Source organism: Silurus meridionalis, chromosome 21 (assembly GCF_014805685.1).
Source record: "Silurus meridionalis isolate SWU-2019-XX chromosome 21, ASM1480568v1, whole genome shotgun sequence".
NCBI classification, from domain to species: Eukaryota; Metazoa; Chordata; class Actinopteri; order Siluriformes; family Siluridae; genus Silurus; species Silurus meridionalis.
Window position 1 is genome coordinate 2,854,589 of NC_060904.1, and position 23,661 is coordinate 2,878,249.

Genomic DNA, 23,661 nt, shown 5'->3' on the forward strand with positions numbered 1-23,661 from the left:
GAAACACAGGAAACAGTGTGTAGAAAAAAAACATATGACTGCTAGTCCAATTTAAAAAAGGCTTGGCTTCTGTGCCTGTCAGCCCCGTTAAATATAATGTTGCCTTTGTACCTATCAGTTACATTAAAGGAGGTGTGCCCATGACTGTCAATTTAAATAAGGTGTGGCCTTTCTGCCTGTCAGCCCCATTAAATAAGGCGTTGCCTCTCTGCCTGTCAACCCCATTATATAAGGCGTGGCCACTGTGCCTGTCAGCCCCATTAAATAAGGCGTAGCCTCTCTGCCTGTCAGCCATTTTGAATAAGGCGTGGCCTCTGTGCCTGTCAATCCCATTAAAGGAGGTGTGGTCTTTGTACCTATCAGTTACATTAAAATATGTGTGGCCATATGACTGTTAAGGCCAATAAATAATGTGTAGTCTCTGTGCCTGTCAGTCACATAAATAAGGTGTGGCCTCTGTGCCTGTCAGATATATTGAAGGAGGCGTGGCCTTATTTCTGCCAGTCCAATTAAAGTAAGCATGGCTTTTGTGCGAGTCAGTCCAATCATAGGAGGTGTGGCCTCTGTGCCTATTTGCCCTTTTTGAAGGAGGCGTGGCCTTTGCTTCTGTCAGTGCCACTCCATTGGTTAGATCATTGCTACAAAACAGAGTTAATTACCAACAAACAACTCAAAGACTTTTCATAGTATTTATCTTGTACATTGTATTTTTATTGTCTACACAAATTTTATACTAGTTTACAGATTGTCCTGCTAAGTGCTTACCTGGAAAACTCGAGCACATTAAGCAGCTCATACGTCATTTCTTCTCCACGCTGTTTCAAAGGCAAAGCACACAAACATCACAAATCTGACCGAAATGCCCTTTTTATCAACATATACTGAACACTCACACACTCATTCAAGTAAGGTGTGAGAACACACTGACCGCTTCTATGATGACTGAATGTGGAGTTCTTGCTGTAAACACAAAGCCCAGGCTTTTGGCACCTTTCACCAACGCTCCCTCATCTAAACACAACATGAACATAGAAGCCATAAACCATCACAATCAGCAGGCGATCCAGACAAATTCCAGCGTTTCTCAGGGGTGCTGTCTGGATTAATATAACGTCCTTATTGTGTACAGAATTCGGGTATTTGTTTGGGTTTAGTTCTCGTCCGATATATGGGTAATGAATTCAATGGACTGGTTTGGTATCAGTGGAAATAAAAAAAAAAAAAATGGTGTATATGTACAGTATATTGAGGTGTTATGACATGTATCCATATCAGCGAAATAAGGGAAACAAAAGGACGAGAAAAATCCACTGTGTGGCTTTTATATTCCTGATCATGATGCACGCATGCAAAAAAAAAAGTGAATTAAAGAGTAACTGATCGACTGTGCAGTAAAATCAGGCTTTTGCTCAGCAAGAAAAAACAAGAAGACTTTGGATTACAATTGGCATGAATTATGTTTTATGTTGTAATTTCATGTTATGCCTTATGTTGGCTATGAAACCGCCATCTCACTGGCCTCTATTTCCTCCCTTTCAGCAAATACAAAAAAATGGTAGAAAACAAAGTAATATTGGTGAAAATGAAGTGGTGCCTTCGATCAGGCTCTAGTCTAAATATACAGTAGGTCATGTGATTTGATTGCTTTATAGGGTGGAGTGTTGTGATTTGATGGCACACCTGGAGAGGAGGCCTGATATATGATCTGGTTTCCATCTCGCTCAGGAACCACGGTGTGGCACACGGCCATCATGGTCAAAAACTCACAGATCTGAGGAGAGGTGGGCTACAGGAGAAAGGACCAAGAGAGGAATGTAGGCTTTCTAAGACATGATGAGATGAAATGAAAGTCTTGTATTGTGTGATGGAGAACTCACGTGATTCTTCTCTATGTTCTGAATAAGAGCAGGATCGTCAAACTCGGTGGAGCTGTGGTTGTTGGAGGGAAGGTGGCTGAGAAGAAGATGGAGAAAAGAGACAGATTTAGTGAAGCGCAGTATTAAAATTTGCCCATATGACTGCCTGTCAGTCCCATTAAAGTAGGCATGGCTTTTTATGCCTGTCAGTCCTATCATAGTAGGTGTGGCCTCTGTGCCTGTCAATCTCATCATAAGAGGTGTGGCCTCTGTGCCTGTCAGTCCCATCATAGGAGGTGTGACTTCTGTGCCTGTCAGTCACATTAAAGTAGGCATGGCTTTTATGCCTGTCAGTCCCATCATTGGAGGTATGGCCTTTGTGCCTGTTAATCCCATTAAACAAGGTGTAGCCTTTTTACTGTCAGTACCATTAAAGTAGGAACAGCTTTAGTGCCTGTCAGTCCTATCATAAGAGGTGTGGCCTTTGCTCCTGTTAGTCCCAATGAAGACGGAGTGGCCTCTGTACATTTGTTGAATCATTGCCGCAAAACAGCTTTAAATTACAACATATCAAACTTTGTATAGTATTTATTCTGTATGTTGTGTTTATATCGTATACACACACTTTATACTAGTATAAAACCGGCTCCGAAAGAGCTGCATTACAGAGAGACAGAACGGCTCCTGACCTGAAATCTTCCATGGATCGATCGGCGTCAAGATCTGGGAAGTGCCTGCAGAAATGGATTAATAAATCAATGATTGGCAGACAAAAACAAATATCTAAACAAACAAACACACATACACACCAACAGGTTGATACACTATTTGGGAAGAAAGCTGAAAACTAAAAACCAATCCAGTGATCAGAGACGGAAAAAATGTTACCCGTATGTGATCCCGGCGATGGTGATTTTCTTAAAATGCATGACGTTACAGGTCAGAGTGCCGGTCTTATCAGAAAACAGATACTTCACCTGAGAAAGAGGAGAGTTTGAAATAAATCTATGTAAGATTTTCTGCTAAGAAGTATTTGTAAGATGCGTTGTTTCGTGACCAGAAGGCGGGGCTTCACCTCACCTGGCCGAGCTCTTCATTCAGATTGGACGTGCGAGCCATGGCGGGCGTGTCCGTCTCAGCGTAGTACATCTCCCTGTCCTAAAAAACGGTATCACAAATTGGATCAGACAAATACAAATAAGGTGGCACAGTGCACATAGAAAAGGTGATCAATGATTCTTGATGCATTTTGGCACCGAGATTTGTGTATCACCTAAATTCTGGGGTTTTATTTTTTGCACTTTTTTGTTTTAAAAAAATTCCCCATATACATATAGAGCAGGGGTGCTATGACCTTTTCTTTAAAAGGACCATAAAACTAAAACAATTGAAGGCCGTGGGGCGAAAAATAAATTGCTGCATTATAGAGAACATTATTTAAAAATTTAAGTTGCCATGGTTATAATATGGTTATAATAATATTTCAAAATAAATAAATAAAATTACTCTGTAGTCTGCAAAACGAATGCGGTTGCGTTTTCAAAGTTTTACTTCGTTAAGACGTGAACAATGAGAAACAACAATGGGAGCTCTGGTAGATTAGTGGTTAAGACACTGGATCAGAAGGTCACAAGTTCAAATCCCAGCACCACCAAGCAGCCACTGCTGGGCTCTTATGCAAAGCCCTTAACCTCATAATTCGCTCAATAAGTGTGTCTGCCAAATGCTGTAAATGTAAATTGAAACAATCCAATTCATTGTAAAGCAAAGTTCATTGCTTAATGCAGCTGATCAGTGACCTCTTATGAGAAAAATAAAGCTGCTCCTTATTTTTTTTTTTTTTCCAAATGCCATTTTTTTTTCAATTTTCTTCATCCGGCATGGTTTGGTTATCTCTTGTATAGACTGTTAAATTAAAATTAGTAATGGCACATGAACCGATCGTGAAATGCTTACTCAAGTTTTAAATATTAAAATATCAACTGTATGAAGGATGTTTACATGGATCGCATCCATACAATAACATACCCAGTTTATAAAAAGAGCCTGTGTGAACTTGACGACCTCCAGTGTGACCAGTAGGCTGATGGGAATCAGGTTGTTGTACAGAATGATGAAGGTCAGCAGATTGTACCAGAAGTTAAGAGAGATGTCACCTATAGAATAGCACACACACACACACACACACACAAACACACCAATCAGGCGCAACATTATGACATTATAACATTATGAGCGGTGAAGTCAATAACACTGATTATATTTTCATCATGGCACCTGTTAGTGGGTGGATATATTTAATAGACACCAAGTGAACATTTTGTCTTTAAAGTTGACGTGTCGGAAGCAGGAAAAATGGGCATAAGCATAAGAGCCAAATTGTGATGTCTAGACGACTGGGTCAGAGCAAAACTGCACCTCTTGTGGGCTGTTCCTGGTCTGCAGTGCTCAGTATCTATTAAAAGTGCTCCAAGGAAGGAAAAGTGGTGAAAAAGCGACAGGGTCATGGGGGCCGAAGGCTCATTGATGCAAGTGTGGAGCGAAGGCTGGTTCGTGTGGTCCGATCCAACAGACGAGCTCCTGTAGCTCAAATTTCTGAAGAAGTTAATGCTGTTTTTGCTCCATGGGTCAGAACTGTTTTAGCAGCAAAAGGGGACCAACATAATATCAGGCAGGTGGACAAAATGTTATGCCTGATCAGTGTATATATTATATACATTTACAGAAATGTGTTTGTGTAATATGTGTATGTGTGTTGCAGGGTTATGGTTGTGTGTACCTGTACGGGAAAGGTACCAACACTCCACGTCCTTGTACTGCTTGTTCCAAATGGCGGCCCCGATAGAGCTCACCAGCGCCATCACGAGGAGGATCCCGAACAGCACCAGGATCTGTACGTTCGTCACTCGCTCCACGTTGGAACGCTTCAGAGGAGCTTTCGTGGAGTTCTACGAGGCGGAAAACCAGAAATCGTATTATCTTATTAATCTTATTAACAGTTAAGTGAATTTCTAACAATTATTGTTAAGTACTACTTCTACTTCTTTTTATACACCCAAGTATTAATACAATTCCAAAATGTTTCTGTGTTTTCAGTTTAAGCAGTTTTCGTTCATTCGATGCGATGGTTTGAAGGATAAGCTGCACAAGCACTTATCTGCTATACTAAACAGCCTAGTTCATCATTCTATCCATAAATATAAGCAATACATCCTGTTAGGATGCTTTGTCCTCTGATGCCCTTCATGTGGGTTACAAAAAATGCTTCATGTACTTTACAGGAACCGACCTGCATGAGTTTGGAATCGTGCCCGGTGTAGACAACAATTCCTACAACCCACTGCGTGTTCCTGATCTGCGCTCCTCGAAGTAACACCTGATCCGGTCCGAGAGCGACTGGACTGGAAAGTAAAAAATAAGAGAGAGAGAGCATACGTCTAATGGAGGACACTATCTACGTTTGAGAACGTCTGTATGACTACTTTACGAAAATTCTCCAGGGTGTGAAGACACTAAATGCAGAGGTGCACATACTTATGGTTGTCCAGTCGCAATGTGCCAGTGAAGTCATACAGGTGTCTGTTAGGTCCCTCACACTCCAGTCGACCAGACAGACCTATCAGTTCTTCTACAGTCTGAACACTGGCTGTAAGAGAGAGACCCTACAACACACACACACACACACACACACACACACTAAATAAACACACACTAAATAAACACTTGAATACAATGATTACTGGTTACCTCATCAAGATTTTAGCATGCTAGCTAAATACCAGGTACTTCAGCTAAAGGTTGTTAGTTAGCGAGCAGCCATTGTTAGCAATGTTTATCCACTGTAGCTGAGATTCTCCACTAGCTAGCTTGCTAAGATTAAATTCTAGCTAAACTAGCAACCATTAGCTGGTCAACAATTCTATAAGTAGTGCCTACTTCAGTGACTATAATAAAATACACCACATTTCGTTCCTTCAATCACATTTCTGTCTGCTTTGACCAAGAGACTATGGTTTGGGGATCTACTTATTCAGATAAGACTATGAACAAACACACACACACACACACACACACACACACGCGCTATTATAAATCATCTCACTGACTTGTCGGATTTTTAGGTTGGTTTCTCCATCCAAGTTGGAGGTCTCGGTGTAACACATGGCCTGAGGCTCACTGTGAGAAGAACAACAAAACTTTGAAAGATTTTATTAACGCAAAACGAACGCAATATAACACAATGTCAGAACAATCTAAATTGTAACAGAGGATCGTACTTTAAACTTTATTCCCACAAACATGAGAACTAAATATGTGAACACTAAAAAGAATTAATTACGCCACACAAATTCTCCTTAAATCCTAAATGCTTTTGGCTTCTTAATTTTTTCACCAGAGCTATAAAGCTCATTTAATTTAACTTAGCTAAATTTATTTAGCTAAATTTATATGGAAACACACAATTAAAACAAAAACGCATTAAAACAAACACACAGACATAAATCTTGCCCATGCACTCACCCAGCGTCACACTAGTAAGCGATAAAGTCAATCAATCGATCATTTTTTGTTTTTACGTCCATGCACATGATGTTCTAAACAATAGGATGAATTAGATACCAATTTGATTTGATTCCTGGGACTGATCACATGACTCACGTGGTCAAAGGTTTCAGTTCTCTTTTCATAAATTTAATAGCTACCTGCAGCTACAACCGATTTACACTTTGACGTCTTATTAATTGTCTGTAGATATTTTCTAAAGATAAATAAAGCTTGGAAAAAGCAGAGATCGTCGGTAGCCTAGCAACTAATGACCAACAATTCTCACGCTGATATGTGATTTACAGAATTTGCGATTAATTAGTTTATATGGCTACTATTATAACTCTGAGGCCACGCCCACTAGCAACAACAATAGTGCTCTTCTGCCAGTCACCTGCTAGTGTGAACTTCTCACACACACACACACACACACACACACACACACACACACACAGTGTTGCTGACCTGGAGGACACTAAGACCATGTCAGCGGGGAGATGCTGCCCATTGGTCACCTTCACTATGTCTCCCACTGCCACCTAGTGGGCAGGTGCAGCATTGCGACAGCATGAAGGGAGAGGGGAGATCCGGAATGAGAACGAGTGGAAGAATTAAAAAGAGGAGATACACAAACACACACACACACACACACACACACACACACACACACAGACAGACATGTACAGGAAGAACAAGGGAAGAAAGACAGAAAGAGAAAATGTAGAATGTGAGCAGACAGAACTGTGAACTTTGGAGCCATTAATGGAAACGTGACTAAAACGAGCCGCAACCACAGCAGGCATGAATGAAACGAGATAACCAGACCAACAGAGAGAAAAGGGGGAACACAAAGAAAGAGAAGGGAGATATAAAGAGCGAGGGGCTGGAAAGAATTTGAGGGATGGGGATACCTGTTTCCAGATGATAGTCTGCCATGTGCCGTTGCGCAGCACTGAGGAAAAATGATTAGATGGCATGATTAGAAGAACGTAATGCATTAATATAAGGAGATTATCTCTACAACACACACACACACACACACACACACACACTTAACAATACTCAACCTGTAGTCTTCTTTTTGTTCACCGTATTGTCTGCTTTGTGTCGTTTCTGCAGACATCAAAAATATTCTCAATTAATTTATAAAGCTTTAGATTCCCTATCATCTATCCAGGTTGCCAGGTTGCCAGAAATCCTCCCACATGTCTATATAACTGTATTTACTTGTCATGAATATGTATTATTAATGATTACAAATAGAAAACAATAATTATTTTGGCAAATTGTAAATCATTTAATCATTTCAACCTCAGAAAAAAAAAAAAAAAAAAAACGATATAAACGACCCCTCAATTCATCAATGAAGTGTCCATTTTTTTTCTCTCACTTTGCAGCTCAATAGCACAAAGCTAAGCTAACACTGCTACCAATTGGTTCTGAAGACTTTATTCTATGATCTTAAAATCTTCCTATTTGACAGAATTGTTTCGTACTCAAATGGATGCTCTAATCCTGAAAATGACCCCAATCTGACAAACCTGGCACCAGAAACACTACGTTCTAAACTCAGCACTGAATGGCTTGTGCTTAAACGGGCTAAAATGCAAACTCCTTGCACACAAGCACTATGTATTGCGCATGCTAATCATTGTGGAACTCGACAGAGCACTCGAGAGTACGCTCTCTTGAAATGTATTTTAGGACACGATTAAATTCATCTGGTCTTTAACTGGTCTTCGAATTAGGCAAATACGACCTCAGATGAAAAACACAACATGCTACACCGTGTCCTTAATCATTTGACAAACTTCGAGCCGAAATGGAGAATCCGTGTGAGTACACCTTATGATTCAAAAGTTTGTAGAACAACCTTCGGCAGCAACAAGCTGAAGTAAGGGTGTTCTATAAAAGGAGAACGTGTAAGATTTTACTGTCTCTCATATATTTGGCTGTAAGATATTTGGATTTGGAGGAATTCATCCTCGCTTTTTTTTTTTTGTTTGATCATTGAGGTTTGCGGGCATTTAATTATGCACAGCTATCTTAAGGTCCTGTTACAGCATTTGAGTCAAGTTAAGGTCTGGACACCTCAAATCTTTTCTTTATCTGTTGTAGATTTGCTGGTGTCCTGTTACATGGCCTGATTTTGGTCTTTCGGCTTTAGCTTTTGGACAGATAGCTTTACATTCGACTCTACTTTGGTATACAGTGGAGCAGTGGACAGAAATTAATTAAATGTAATTCTTTACTGTACTTAAGTAGCTTTTTCACGCATCGGTACTTTACTCAAGTATTTCCATTTGGGGAGACTTAAAATTCGCTACATTTCTGATTACACAATCAGTGTAGAGCACGGACTACACTTTGAGCTTGGTTTGATCGCCGCTTGGTGGTATCTTCTCAGCATCCAAAATAGTCAGTTCAACTTAAGCAGAACATTTAGAGAGGAATAAATTATGGAAGAAATTCCTGACTCGAACTCGCCACAACACCAGTGTACTTATTTGTGCCATTTTGTTTGAAGAAGGTTTTGTGCTCATGATAATTTTAATAGATATTAATCAGATTGATGTGTTAAACATTAGAGTCTTTTCACATAAACTGAGTTGATTAAGCAAGAGTCAAAAAAGACATTAAAGCCATTATAAACCATAGTACTTTGAATACTTAAGCCACTTTTACCACTATGCTTGACAGCTGGAATGTGGTGTTTTTTGCTAATGTGCTGTGTGTGGGGGTTTTTTTGCCGTCAAACATCTCCACTTTAGTCTCGTCTGTCCAAAGAAGTCTTGTAATTTGTTCAAATGAAACTTTGCCAACCTAAGCTCTGCCCGCAAAATCAACTATGTGGTAGCAAGAGACTCCGTCTTCATCACTCCGCCCGTTTGCTGATTCTAGCATGCTATTCTAAACAAACATAAAGTCAATCCTTGCACACACACCAGAGGGCGCTCTTACTCACATAGTCCTCAATCATTTCCTTAATCCCAGCCACTGTCAGGATAAAAATGAGAGGCACCAGTGTGGTGTAGCGTCCCGTCGGAGAAACGTCAGGGATTTGCTGCGAACACACACACACACAGAACACACAGTTTCATCAAGATACATATCCATCCCTCTTTCTTCGAATACTAACCCTTTAACATTCAAACCTGAAATAAACAAGCACTAAAATGATGAGCTAGAAATGAAAGGGCTTTTTTGAGAGCTAGCTTTCATCTGGCTGGGGTCCTTTCAGACTAATGCAGCAGAGGTCTCCGAGCCGCAAAACAGCATCTGACCCGCCTTTCATCTCCAATCAATGAGATGGTCAGGGTGATGCAGCGCTTGAGGCTCAGATGGATTTCTCCTCGCTTGAAATATAATAAATAATATGCATCACATATGAAATCATTTTCAGAAAATATATGGGAAAGATTTCGATTTGGTCTTTACGCATTCCCGAAGGGACGCTGCGGGTAATATATATAACGCACCGATTTACCAGCTATACTGTTCGGCTCAAAAAGACGGAAAATAATTATATCGAATATAGAAATCAAATACTGCACTGCCTAAGCAGAAGGTTGACTGAAACAGACTTTCTATTACTTCTTACAATAGCAAAACATCATTCAAAAAGTGACCTTTTGGCTATTCCACATCATGTATACATAAATATTATGATTTACAGAATAGTCAGTGCTTTATAACTATATGGTGAAGGCAAATAGAAAGACTTAATAATAACTGGTTATATTATATTATAAACAGTAACTTGATCCATAGCATTAACTTCATTACTGTTGCAGTTAGAAATGAGCAAAAAGTGTGGCATTTACTGTGTAACAACTGCTGTGTTGTATATGAGGAATAAAGCATGCTGGTTTTGGAAACTAATCAGCATTCTGGATTCTGGTTAGTGACAATAATTCTGCTGATTATTTTGATTGTCCTGTAACAGCACATCACTGAGTTGTTTATTCCTTACATTCACGTTCTTCTTTGGCTCATGTATACGTGTGTGTGTGTGTGTGTGTGTGTGTGTGTGTGTGTGTGTGTGTGTGTGTGTGTTTGTGTGTGTGTGTGTGTGTGTGTGTTTGTGTATACGCTCATGTGTATTGAGTCGTACCTGCATTAGGGCGATAAAGAGGAAGAAAGCATTGGCGGCTCGCCGGATCTGTTCGTACAGGAAGCGAGGCAGGAAGGTGAAGACGCCGTACTTCGTGGTGCTGCAGAAGGAGAACAGGAAGATCTTGTAAACATCGATCTCATCTTCCTGCATTTTACAAATCATGCTCCTGACTGCGACGGCCTGCAGGTAAAGCAGAATCCGAACACCTCGCAGGCCCCGTTTTCACAAAGCGCCTGCGGAGTGTAAGACGCTACACAAATAGCAAACTCGGGTCGATAAACGCCTAAAGCGCTACTCTGCTGTCAGTTGCACAGAAAAAAAAAGTCATCAAAACATGGCCGTGTTCTGCGCATCTTAAAAGCAGAACAGATTTAAATATAGTGCGGCCGTGGCACTGTGCGCTCGATTCGGGATCGATCCCACTTCAGTCCCTCGCTGGATCCCTCAAAAAAGCTTCTGCTTGGGGTTTTTTTGTAGCATCCACAACCCAAAATAAAACACTCTGTCATCACGCTTCTGTCCCGATATAGAGAAAGAGTCCAAAAATACGAGGCTGCACCTTGGCAACCTTTTACATTTATTGACCACCACTGAGTGGGTTTTAAATAGTCTTATAGTCCTTAGAGTTCACCATTAAAGTCACTATATATATCATGAGTTCTTAAAGCTGTACATCAGCAAATCCATCAGGGGGGCGGAGGGGGAAAAAATGCTCTGACTGAGCAGGACACGATCTCTGTGACACACAAATCTCATCTCTAATATTGAGAAATCTGACAGCAGATGATTCCATAAACAAGATATACGATAAACAAGACTCAAGCAACACGTTTTTGAACTTCTCCTAAGCCAGAAATTCCATTATTTACCCCTCACGTGTATTTTATAGTATACACTATATGGACAAAGGTTTGTGGACACCCGAGATTGGTATGTGCTTCCTGAAAGCCCCATTCTACATTTATTCCATATTTTCTTTAATAATAAGCTCCACTCTTTCGGGAAAATGTGTCACTAGATTTTGTGGCGATTCGTGTGAGATTCAATCAGACACAATAGTGTAAGTAAGGTCAGGTACTGATTAAGATGAGGTGAGGAGGCCTGGGGTGCAGTCAGTATGAACCATTTATCCCAAAGGTGTTCAATAGGGGTTTTGGAGCTCTAGTGCAGTGCTATCTTCCACTCCAAACCATGGAAAAATCTTCATGGAGCTGACTTTGTGCACATGGGCATTGTCATGCTGAAACAGGTTTGCGTCTCCTAGTTCAATGAAAGGAAAATTTCATGCAGAAGACATCCTGTGATTGTGTGTCCAACATTCTGAAAAGTCCGGTGTCCTGATACTTTCGATCATGCAATTCGGTGTGCACGTAACACAACCACAGCACTTCCCAAACCGTCTCCTAGCAACCTATATCATATGATATGAAAGCAAACTCTCATTTACTCGGAATTTCTAAGCTGAGTCGGCCTTATAACTTCCGACAGGTGGTGCATGTGCGTGTTTATTTCTCGTCCGTGTAAACACAAGCACATTGTTCTCGCCGTTCGTACCTGAGCGGGGAGTTCACAGCCTAACACACACGTCGACCGACACAACGACATCAAACACCCGCTCGGGGCTGACCTGGAAGTACAGCAGGGTAGCTCCGATATCTGGGTGCAGCCTAATGTTCATACGATACCGTCCTCTTCATCTAATCACCGACACACACACTCTGAACCACACTAGTATGAGACACTAATTGTATATTCGGTGCTTCTACATCTTGTGTGTGTTTGGGTGTGATATCAGGTTAATGGCATGCAGTCCATTGTTATGTCTAGTGGTGTGGATTTGTAGACATGTTGCCATGGCAATGCTGTGATTGACACCTAAGGCCGAGAGGTCAGGAAGCCGAAACGTAGCCGTGAATAAAACATGGCAACGCAGAAGACGATAACGGAGGCGGACTGCGCTTCAGATAAACATGCCTTTAATCTCCCGAAGATCAATTTCCACTCGGGGAGAAGAGATCAGCAGGACGAGCACGTGCTATGACAGACAGGAGGAGGAACAGGAAGAAGGAGGTCCACACACACACACACACACACACACACATATGCACAGCATCCTTTTACATAGTCCTGGCCAATCAAATGCAGGAGCACACCTCCCTCATACACACAGTAATCTCATTTCAGGAACCAAAATAGAGCCTTTTAGAGTAAAATCCAATCGAGGCGGAACTGATGGATCGATCCTGTGTGTGTGTGTGTGTGTGTGTGTGTGTGTGTGTGTGTGTGTGTGTGTGTGTGTGTGTGTGTGTGTGTGCAGAGAATTGGTGAAGTAACCGCACTCAATAGCGAGCTAAAAATCAAAATGGCTAATGATCTATGACCATGGATTTTTGCTGTATCAGCTTCTTATCAGCTTTTTATAACCAAAATCGAAAAAAATAAAGACAACTATTAAAAAATTCCTGCCTCTGCATTTCTCCTTAGACGGAGTGGGTCTTCGAGCAACCTCTCTCTTTTGTGCCATGGTGGTCATGTGTCCATGAGATCCTAACAACAGGAATTTAACGTATTCACGCGTCTCCTTTATGCTTATTGGATAAAAGCAGCGCTTGTCTTTGGTAGCTCATATTAACCAGCGTCATCACGGAGCCGTGTCGATGATAAACCCTTTCATCGCGGTGAGTTTCAGCTCTGATTCATTATTAGATTAAATGTAATTCCAGTGTGAAACCTTTTCTGGGACACGTGAAGCTTGTCTCGCTTGATTTCCAGACATCAGGGCTATGAGAAAGCTCCAGAAATTGTGACAAGTCATTCCTTTCTCGAAGCTGAAATTCGCAGGAATGACGAGCTTCTCTATAAAACTTCAACTTCAAGTTTATTTATGTAGAGCTTTTCACAATGGACAGTGTTTCAAGCAGCTTTACAGGAGGTATGAACAAAAAATAAGTGAATGATGTGTGTTTATCCCTGATGATGAAGCCTGCGGCAACTGTGGCAAGGAAAAACTCTCTTAGATGGTATGAGGAAAAAACCTTGAAGGGGACCAGACTCAAAAGGGGAAACTCATTTGGGTGATATCAAGAGTGTGATTATAGTGGTTAGAACTAACCTGAGCACCAGAGTGTGTGATTATGAGTAACGTCCTTTCTACGGTCTTATACAGTCATTTGGCGTTGTCGAACCAGGAGATTCTGAGCAACTCATAAAATAGCTCATCATTTGAGATCATTACAGATCCAACACCAACTTCTCCATGCCAGAGCCTTTAAATGTTCAAAGAAGTCCAATGTCAAAACTCTACATGAAGTGGGATCAAAAGGGCGCTGGTACATCTGTAGATGGTTGTTGGAATGAGGATGGAATACTCCTCGTCACACATCATAAGAAGCAATGACACCAGTGATCTAGTTCCGATTAGCTCATCAAACTCCTCAGTCCTCCTAAGTTTCTCATCCATATGAATCCTTTCACCTATTTTATTTAAGCATCACAACACTACAGAGGCCGAGACGTGTCCTGTAAATCACATAGAATACAGATTAACATGGCAGAGGTAGAGCTGCATCTTCCTGCAGACGGAAAAGGGAAAGAACGTCTGGTTTTATTTCATTTGGGTTTTTTTTGCACTACATAGGCCTGTTTGTAAAAGGGCCATGCGTTAGAAGTCATGTATGTATGATTTGCTGTCTGTCTGAACCAAAGAAAGAAAAACTGTGCCATATTAAATTGCATCGCATCATATTTTTTCCATTGCATCGTATTGCATTGAATTACATTGTGTTAAATAAAATCGAAATTGGATTGTACTGCATCGTAATAGGGGTGAATCGTATCGCAATGCTTGGGTAGCAACAAGGGCATGAACAAATATAGATGCATTATGCAAATGTATGTGTCAGTGAAAGCAACTCAACACAGCACATGAATACAAAATATTATTGTATTTGAAAGTAATTATGGTGTTTTAAAAGATGTTAATCATCAGGACACTGAACTTTTGCTATGTTTCCACACGGACGGTTTTAAGTGCCGGATGTGTGCATCATACCGGTCTTTGGTGCTCGATTTGAGAATTGGTGCATCAGTAAAACGAATGTTTAGTGATTGAAAATAGTTTTTCAGTGGAGTTAAAAACATTTTTTTTTAGATCTAAATAAAGAAAAGACGTCGTGGAAAAATGTGTGTTGAGTTGAAGGTTTTAATTTTGCCACTTTTATATTTAATTATTAATACTTTTAATAAAAACTGTCAAAAAGAAATGCAGCTGCATCAATAGATAGCGTGTTAATGAAATTATAAATTATTTTTAAATAAATTTGCGTTATTGTGTTATTATATATATATATATATATATCAATCTAATTCTTCTCTTTGCCTTGTTAGTTATCTTACTGCCTTTTGCTACCTTTGCTAACTCTTGCCTTGACTATTTTACGCAACACAAGCCGTACATTCAATGTTTCTATCTTGTATGTGTGATATATGTTTGTGCCGCACTTTACACTTTTGGACTCTTCTAGATGTCATTTACTGCCGATGCTGTCATTTTGTTATTGAAGGTTTTTGTCCTTTCTATTGCATCAGCACATCACACATCAAGAAAACTCTCTGAATTATTCCTGTCTGTTTTTTTCATCTGTGCTTTTTTCCGTCAGATTCTACGTTTAATAAAAACGGAGCCTCTGCACATGGATCTTCACTCATCGACTCACCGAGTCTGGTTTATGGCAGTTTTCTGTCTTTCTTTACTTCACAGTGTGTTTTTAGATTTGAGTTGTCTTTGTGGCAGTTCTTATGATTCAAAATAGATAAGTTACTTAGCTAAAAATATATTTTTGTGGGTTTTTTTCGTTAACCATAAAGTCTTTCTTTATTTATTTCTGGGACTGAACATCTCGATAAGTGTTCAATGAAACGTTCCGGGTTTTGCTGTATACTCGACTGGAATGTTATCAGACGCCACTAAAGATCATGGTACCGTGCTCTCTGAGTAAAAAGTCATCCTAGATAACTAGTTTTCTTTTACAAAAGTGATTCCACAATTCCACATTTAGTCCCTGTTTGCTAATATAACAGCCGCCATGCTACGCCACGCTTCTGGGAAGTTGTTCCACTAGATTTTGGAGTGCACCTATGGAGATTTGTGTGAGATTTATTCAGCCGCAAGTTTGTTAGTAAAGTCAGGTACTGATGTAGGTGAGGTGAGGTGAGGTGAGGTGAGGTGAAGAGGCCTAGGGTGCAGTCAGCAATGGAAATTGATCCCAATTAATAATAGGGTGGAGGTCAGAGCTCTATAGGAGGAGATCTTCCACTCCAAATCATGTAAAGCATATCTACATGGAACAGGCTTTGTGCACCAGGGTATTGTCATGCTGTAACAGATTTGAGCCTCCTATTTCGAGTGAAGAGAAAATTTCATTCTACCGCATCTAAAGACATCCTGTACAATCGTGCGCCTCCATTTTTGTGGTAACAGTTTGGAAAAGAACCAAATTCAATATAAAACAAAATGCATGATGAAACTGGCATTGAATTAGCATTAGAAGATTTCACAGATTTTACAAAGCTGATATATTGATGGGAAAATCCGGAGGAAATCCCATTGGGGAAAATCATAATGTATGACTTTACATCAAGCTTAACTAACACTAACATTAAACTGGCTCGATGTGCTTTTTAAGTGCAGACGCATCTGCTGGATCGGCATGGAGAGATCCCCACAGAGACCGGCCCAGCGCCGAGCGGACCGGGCAGGGGGAGAAAAATTCAATTAAAATAAAGACATATGTGACAAGCAGTAAGAACATTATTTAAAAAAATTGATATTCACATTGTTACGGTGAGTTTGTTTTTCTCACAGGCGTAGTTCCTGCTTCAGCAGAGAAACAATAAGTCAATACTTTACACACACACAAAAAAAAAAAAAAAAAAAAGGGGATACGTTACAGGACTTTAGTTTGACATTTTACTATAACAGATTTTAAGAGCTTTAAAGAGCAGCAACTGGGATTTCAAAAGTACTTCAACAGACTCAGGAAATAATATATAACCTCAACATGTCTCAGATGTCTCTCTGGTGTCAGGAAATAAAACAAAACTAAACAATCCTAACCTCCAGCAGCAACAACACTGTGGAAAACCGCCTGGATTCAGTCACGACATAACCAAAATGAAACCAGGGGAAACGGAGCGTCTGCATCGTCTTTGATCAGAGACAGCGATAAAAACGAAAGCGAGAAAAGCAGAGCAGCCACTTCCTCGACGGCAAGCTGAGCCCAACGAAAGTGCAAATATATCACGAAAGCATCACTGACCTCATCACTTCCTGTCAAACACAGAGATCGCTCCAACTATTACACATTCACCTCCACATTCAGATCATTTACAGGCAACAAAAACAGCACAAAGAGTCAGAAATTAAATAAATTAATACATTAATGAATTACATTATTGTCAAAATATCATAGAATAAGTGTGTGTGCTGTTTGCATATATATAATAATTTATCCAATTCATGGATTTAGATTAATAGAATTATTGAAATTACATGTTTATTCATTTAAGCCATGGAATTAATTTCATCTATATTTTTTATAATAATAATAATAATAATAATAATAATAATAATAATGGAGCTGTCAGTGATAGCTTATTCATACTTCTATATTTATTATTATTTTGAATATATAATAGTAGTCAATTTATTAACATGTGTATTCAATATATATATATACATATATACACATTACTCATTAAAGTAAATACATTGAATTATTCATTTTTTAATGCTTTGTATTTTATGGAGTTTTATATATCATAATAAATGCCTCATTATTTTATTAATGACTTTAACAGTCCAACAGTAAATGCATATTGTAATAAAAATGTCCTTTAAAAAAAGATACTGAAATGTGCGTATAATTTTAGTAAAATATGTCAAATATATACGTTAATACGTGTTTGTGGTCTTCATATTTAATTAGTGGACTTATTTAAAGCAATAATGCACTGAATTTACTGATAAATACAAGAATAAATGAACGAATGGATGGATGGATGGATGGATGGATGGATGGATGGATGGATGGATGGATGGACTTACCTGACATGGTTATCGCAGAACTTGGTGCTCTGTGCCCGGTTGAGGTACACAGTCCTGGCTGAGAAGTCTGTGGGCTCCGCGTGCGATGTGCTGGCGGACATCTCGTCTTCTGCCCTGCGGTAGGACGAGCAGGCGGTTCCTGGAAAGAGCACAGAGTGCTGTGAGGGCTCGTGGGACACGAACACGGAGACACGCACATATATACACGCGCACACACACACACACGCACGCACGTACGGATTGCGCACGGACGCTGCCTGCGTCTCTTAATCCCTCTCCATCACAGCGCCTCATTTCTATGGGCTCTGGATTCAAACTGTCACCGATACGCCCACCAGGCCCCACCCCCCTTATCTATCTCTCCATCCCTCCCTCACACACACACACACACACACAGAATGTGCTGATGAGCGCGCGCCTTCATTGGAGACCTTTCCATCGTTTGTTTTGCGCACACAAAGGGTCCAAACTGAGCCTGAAATTTGTGCACCACATTATTCTTTAAATATAAATCAACCAAAAGTTTTTTTATTTTTGGCATACAATATATTTATATTATTTGATAAGATGAAATGGAATAAATGAAATAAACAAAAAAAGCAGGAAAAATGTGTGTATTGTGTTACACTGGTGTTGATTGACGCGCTCTGGTGTTAATTCTTACCGGATTAAAAAAGAAAAAGAAGAAAAAAAAAGTTCAGGGAATATTGCTGGAATGGTGTAAATAACTAATAATAAAAAAACAAAACCAAAAAAGAATACTAGTGTTTTTTTTTTCTTTCATTAGAAATCCGATCCACGCGTGATTTTCCGTGCCGCGTTAATAATGCACGAGCACCGAACGAGCGCGCGAGTTTACCCAGCTGCCGCGACCAATACGGGCGCTGATGATGGACGGAGCGGGCGGATGGATAGATGGATGGATAGATGAATGGAGCAGGATGGCGTGTCCTCTCTCTCTCGCTCTCTTTCTCTCCCTCCCTCTGTCTTTCCCAGGCCTCGGCGTCTCGCGGCGGTAAAAACAAACCCCTCCGTTTCATCAGCCCGACTCCAGTTACTGAAAATAATTATTCTATTTTTATTTAATTTTTTTTTTCCTCCAAATGATGATTTCTTTTACATCACACACCTCCGCCTTTTCCGTCCTGATCAGTGTGTACTATAGAGAAGGATCTCACCCTGCCCCGGTGTGAAACAGCGTCGCCTTTAAAGGGACAGTTGCCAGATTTCCGTCCTGTTGCCAGATCGTGCGCTTTAACGCACATTTGGTTAACAAAGTCTAGATTTTACCAGGTGTCTCCTCTCCGGCGACACCACACAACCTGACTGATATTGTTTGCAATATTCGATTGAAATATTGATGTAATTCAGCTCAGGCATGATCCAATATAATTCATATCAGCTGGAGCTTTCAGGGAAGGGCTGGTAGCTTAGTCGACTTCTGTTTGGAAGGTCAAGGGTTCGAATCCCGGCACCACTAAAAATGCCATTGCTGGGTCCTTGAACAAGGCCCTCATCTCTCTACTGCTCAGCGGTATAACTAAGATAACTGTAGATCACTTCTGGATAAAGGAATCTGCTGAATGATGTAAATGAGTTTTCCACCTCGGGAAATGATTTAGGTTGACACTTTCTTGTTGCCAAGGTAACACTGCACACCATGTACCAAAATATAGATGGTTGTTGGTCATTGAAAAAAAGATTTAAACCTACGATTATTTTACGAATGATCATGTGACATCTTCCTGTTGTAAGTTCAATGGAAAAACACATGCAGGCTACAAATTGCCTTTGTATTTCATCCATCAAGATGTCGGATCTTCTCTCAAACTATAAAAAATATTAATAATTAATAATGACGGTTAATAATTTGAATAGTTATAAATTAGTGCTCATCCTCATTTGGGTGACATCAAGAGTGTGATTATAGTCTTTAAACACTACAGAACACTGGAGAGTGAGAACTAACATGAGCACTGGAGTGTGTGATTATCAGTAATGTTCTTTCTACAGTCTTTTACAGTCATTATGGTTATAAAACTAGGAGCTACTGAGCAACTCATAAAATAGCTCAACATTTGCGATCATCACAGATCCAACACCAGCTTCTCCATGCCAGAGCATTTAAACACTCCAGGAGGTCCAATGTCAAAACTCCACACATGTAGTGGGATCCAATTGGCACTGGTACGTCTCTGGGTGGTACGGGAAGTTTGCGAGTTCCGCATCTATTTCTTTAAAGGTCCATAATCTTCATGAGGTGGGACGTGACTGGAGCTGGCCAAACCTCAGGATGCCTCGGGATGGGGAGAGAAAGAGAAGCAGTGGAGTGGTGTGTACTTCATCCACCTCTGGCTTTAACACATTGCAGCTTCTCAGTTTTGTCTTTGGATACTGGACAGTATGAAATGTATCTCTAAATTGATAAAAAGTATGACATGCCTTTATGTGCAGTTATATAAAAAAAAAAATCAGCAGGTGTGAATCATTTCCATTCATAGCACAAACCTACACGACTTCTTCCTCTGAACAACGGTTGAAAAAGCATGATGGTGGTTCACGGCTCAGTGTCATGAGCTGAAGAGTACAATGAGCAGAATACAACGTTTCGCATGAATTTTTCAAAAGTGCATCGCGGACGTCTGTAAAAAACAAAAACCACAACAAAAAAACAACACAGCTGCCAAGCCGTTCTGAACGAAATGCACTAGCATAAATAAACAGCATCAATTAGGATAACTTCCACAGAACTGATAGAGACACTGAGAAGGAGTTTTATTATCGTGTTTTTGTAGTAGGCATGCAGTGATCATGAGCCACGATCACACAGACGCTCTCAGACTGTAACCACAGAGTCATTAGGGTCGGCAGTGTGGTGCAGAGTAATGTGTCCCCCGGAAATCCTTTTTTTTTACCAGTGTCACAATTTATGGGGTCACTCCAAACCCTATAATGTAACACAGAGCAGCCAATCAGAAGCCAGATATGGAAGTAAACTGTGATTCATATCACGACTCTGCATCATAAAATCAATATCCAACACAGAGCAGAAGAGGCCAGGGCAGATAATCCCATCACACCACATGATACAGGACAGAAGCCAAAGTGTGAACATCTCCACTCTTCAAAACCTGATTTCCAATGTGCTAAAGGAAAGGAGATGAGTCACCTCTTCTATAGCCTCATTCCTCACATTCTGCTCTCCCGTCCTTTCGGACCCTCGAACCGGGTGATCAATATAGCCACGGCGAGCAACTCTAATTGTCTGGAGACTAATCGATGCCTCGGCTGCTCGTCAATGACGAGGCACATTAGTGAGTGATTAACAAGGCAGAGTTCTGTTTAGCAAATTATCAATACGCTCCAGACTGAGAAGAGAGCATGAGCGCTGAATAAACACACGGAAATACCTATTACTATTACCTGATTATAACAACTGACCTTATAGCGCTCAGTTCAGTCGCTTTCGCTCAAATGTTCTATAACAGCAGCTTTTTCATAGTTCCTGCTGCAGTTCAAATGACGGGGACATAAATGGCAGCGACGCAGCTTTCCATAAAGACGTGTGTAGAACCTGGAAGGAGTCTCCAGTGTCCACTGTACAGTTGTAACAGCAACAGAAAATCATCTCCTCTTTGTTTTTGTTTATTTTTGGTTTGCTTGTCCAAGATATAGAAAGAATCAAAGGAAATGATTGTACAGTGGCTGTCAAAAGTGCTGCAGGTACGACTCCAGGACAAAACACTGTATATGCCTACAGTCGTGGCCACGCACTGGAAGCTGGATGCGTCGGAAAGTGATTGGACACGTCAGGGAAACTTTGATGGCTGTCTGCTCCACACCGTCCTCACCGTTTAGCCCAGGGGTTCCTGGTATGGTTCCACTGCTGAAGTTCCTCTTGATTTTGGTGACACAGTGCTCTGCAGGTAGGAGCCTCTAACAGAAGAACTTGTGTAAGACAGAGAACAGGAGAGACGAAGTGATCAGACTGAGCTTAATGGTTTGGGGTTGTTCTGGAGAATTCCAGGTGAAAGGAATCCTGAGCCAACATGGCTCCCATTCCATACTTCAACACCACGCAATTCCACCTGGACTGCAGTTTATTGGAACTGACTTCACTATACAACAAGATGATGAGCCGAAGCGTATGTCCGAGCTCTGTAAGCGTTACTTAGAGAGCAAAGAGTGAGATGGAGTGATATCTAACTTATAACTAGTGAAGAACACATGGTTTTACAAGAAGCACAGCAAAGTATTTGAATGTTTGGAGAAACGAAGTGTTCGAAATGCCTTGTTTTTAATCGTATCACTGTGGTGTAAAAGGAATCAGTGCTGTTATTAAAAAAGTAATTGACTAGGAAGGTCACATCACAGCACGTGATCATTGATTATTTCCAAGTACTTTTTTACTTGAATATATCTTTATTTTATTTAGTGCGCTGTGGGAAAATATATGTTACGTACAAGCTTTTAATTGAAGCAAGTACTTTACTGAATTGATCACAATTACAGTAGAACTGATGCGGTAATAGAGATCGTGTATTTTCCACGGAAATTCACAAAGCGAACTCGCGCGTATTCGGTTTCATACAGGAGTCTCCGGTTTAAACGGAAAAAGAAATGTCTCACCGACCCAGCGACAACAAGAAGAAAACGGCATTTTAATGAAATCACACTTCGAAAGAAACTTTAAAGCATCAGGATGGAATGAAACGCAACCATCACCCTGCGACAAGCTACAGGAAACAGAGAGCACACGCAGATTCAGGCTTTTACGGATAATAAAAGTGTTGACAGCAATTACAGATGCGGCCTTGATCGGGGTATGTTGATCTTTTTGGGTGCAGGTGAAACTTTGCGATGCGTGGGCTACCCTCAAGGACGTGCGCGATATTCTAATTCAACAATCAAACAGATTCCCAGCATGCCCTGTAGCCTGTCTTTATGAGAACGACAAACCACAAAACTTTTTTTTTTTGCGTTGACGAACAAATGACAAAAATGCAGGACGAGGTGTTCTTTAAAACATATATCATCTCTACATTATCAACTTCCGTCACTTCAGAAAAACTTGAATTACACTTCAAGCTGAACCATTTCTAAGGCTATGGGTTTGCTCGTTAATTTCAGTGATCAGTAATTGAAATAATGATCAGTTATTGTGATGTTGATTAGAAATATTTTATGTTGATAGAGCAATTATGTGTCCTAGATTTTGAATCTGAAGCTGATGTTGCCCTCTGCTATAAAGCTGCTTTAACCAAATAATCCCACTTCATCAATTCCCTTTTCAGAAATCCCAAGTACACCAGGGTGAGACATAAAAACATTCAAAATGTGATGTAAATTAAATAAACAGCTCATTAAATTTCAGTTGCAAAAGTACAAAAAATGTACGATTGGCCCATTCTTTTTACCAACCTCTTCTACTGCAACCTAAAACCCAGAACACCATTGTTTTTAAATAAAGTTTTCATTTGACTTACCAAAAAACAGCAGAAAATAGAGGTCCAAATTTTAAATATTAACACTGAATAGATCAACACGGAGAAACGTAAGCCCCGTGTGGGAACTCCCTGAAAAACCAGAGCTGGAGTAACCTCAACATGTCTCTACAGGGACTTCAAAATACCTGATATCACACAGAGATCAATCCCAGAGTGTTTCCGGCAGAGGGTGAGACACACACACACACACACACACACACACACACACACACACACACACACACACACATGTTGAACATAGCCTCCATTGGACACTTGTGTTTTGAAGTGTCGCAGGTCGATAGGTGAGTATCAGGTCGGTGCTTGGCCCCCAGCCCAACTTACATTACTAAAAAGAAGGGCCTGCTTTTGAATAATAAATGCTGCAGATCTGCATTATTTATTGGGCCGGTGCCTGCGTAATGCCAGACGCTTGCATTCTATCTGAAACTTCACATCGTTGCAATTAACCAGTGTGGTGGTGATGTGTCTTTCTGTAGTGTTATTCTCACAGGAGATTTAAAGCTTCACTGGGAAAAAAAGGGCGCCAGG

The 23,661-nt window shown here is 40.4% G+C and overlaps 1 protein-coding gene across 7 annotated transcripts in view; it reads right to left on the bottom strand.

Annotated features, from left to right (window-relative positions):
- The window catches only part of atp8a2 (ATPase phospholipid transporting 8A2), a 58,087-nt gene that overhangs the window by 27,287 nt on the left and 7,139 nt on the right, over window positions 1–23,661 (bottom strand). For 3 of the 7 annotated variants that reach the window (XR_006923673.1, XR_006923672.1, XM_046833463.1), the window contains exons 1-19: window positions 18,483–18,778; window positions 17,624–17,762; window positions 10,516–10,615; window positions 9,367–9,465; window positions 7,469–7,514; window positions 7,313–7,353; window positions 6,867–6,940; window positions 5,963–6,032; window positions 5,391–5,518; window positions 5,146–5,257; window positions 4,636–4,804; window positions 3,885–4,012; window positions 2,937–3,014; window positions 2,745–2,833; window positions 2,546–2,590; window positions 1,878–1,953; window positions 1,681–1,786; window positions 929–1,011; window positions 766–815 (exon numbers count right to left, since the gene is read on the bottom strand). Coding sequence is in view for 5 of the 7 variants with exons in the window: in XM_046833463.1 (XP_046689419.1) it covers window positions 766–815; window positions 929–1,011; window positions 1,681–1,786; window positions 1,878–1,953; window positions 2,546–2,590; window positions 2,745–2,833; window positions 2,937–3,014; window positions 3,885–4,012; window positions 4,636–4,804; window positions 5,146–5,257; window positions 5,391–5,518; window positions 5,963–6,032; window positions 6,867–6,940; window positions 7,313–7,353; window positions 7,469–7,514; window positions 9,367–9,465; window positions 10,516–10,615; window positions 17,624–17,762; window positions 18,483–18,663 (1,814 nt within the window). In the remaining 2 variants the exon portion in view is untranslated. Of the gene's footprint in view, window positions 1–765; window positions 816–928; window positions 1,012–1,680; window positions 1,787–1,877; window positions 1,954–2,545; window positions 2,591–2,744; window positions 2,834–2,936; window positions 3,015–3,884; window positions 4,013–4,635; window positions 4,805–5,145; window positions 5,258–5,390; window positions 5,519–5,962; window positions 6,033–6,866; window positions 6,941–7,312; window positions 7,354–7,468; window positions 7,515–9,366; window positions 9,466–10,515; window positions 10,616–17,623; window positions 17,763–18,482; window positions 18,779–23,661 lie in introns of those variants that run through there. The other 4 variants (XM_046833461.1, XM_046833462.1, XM_046833459.1 and 1 more) reach the window with 3 other exon arrangements.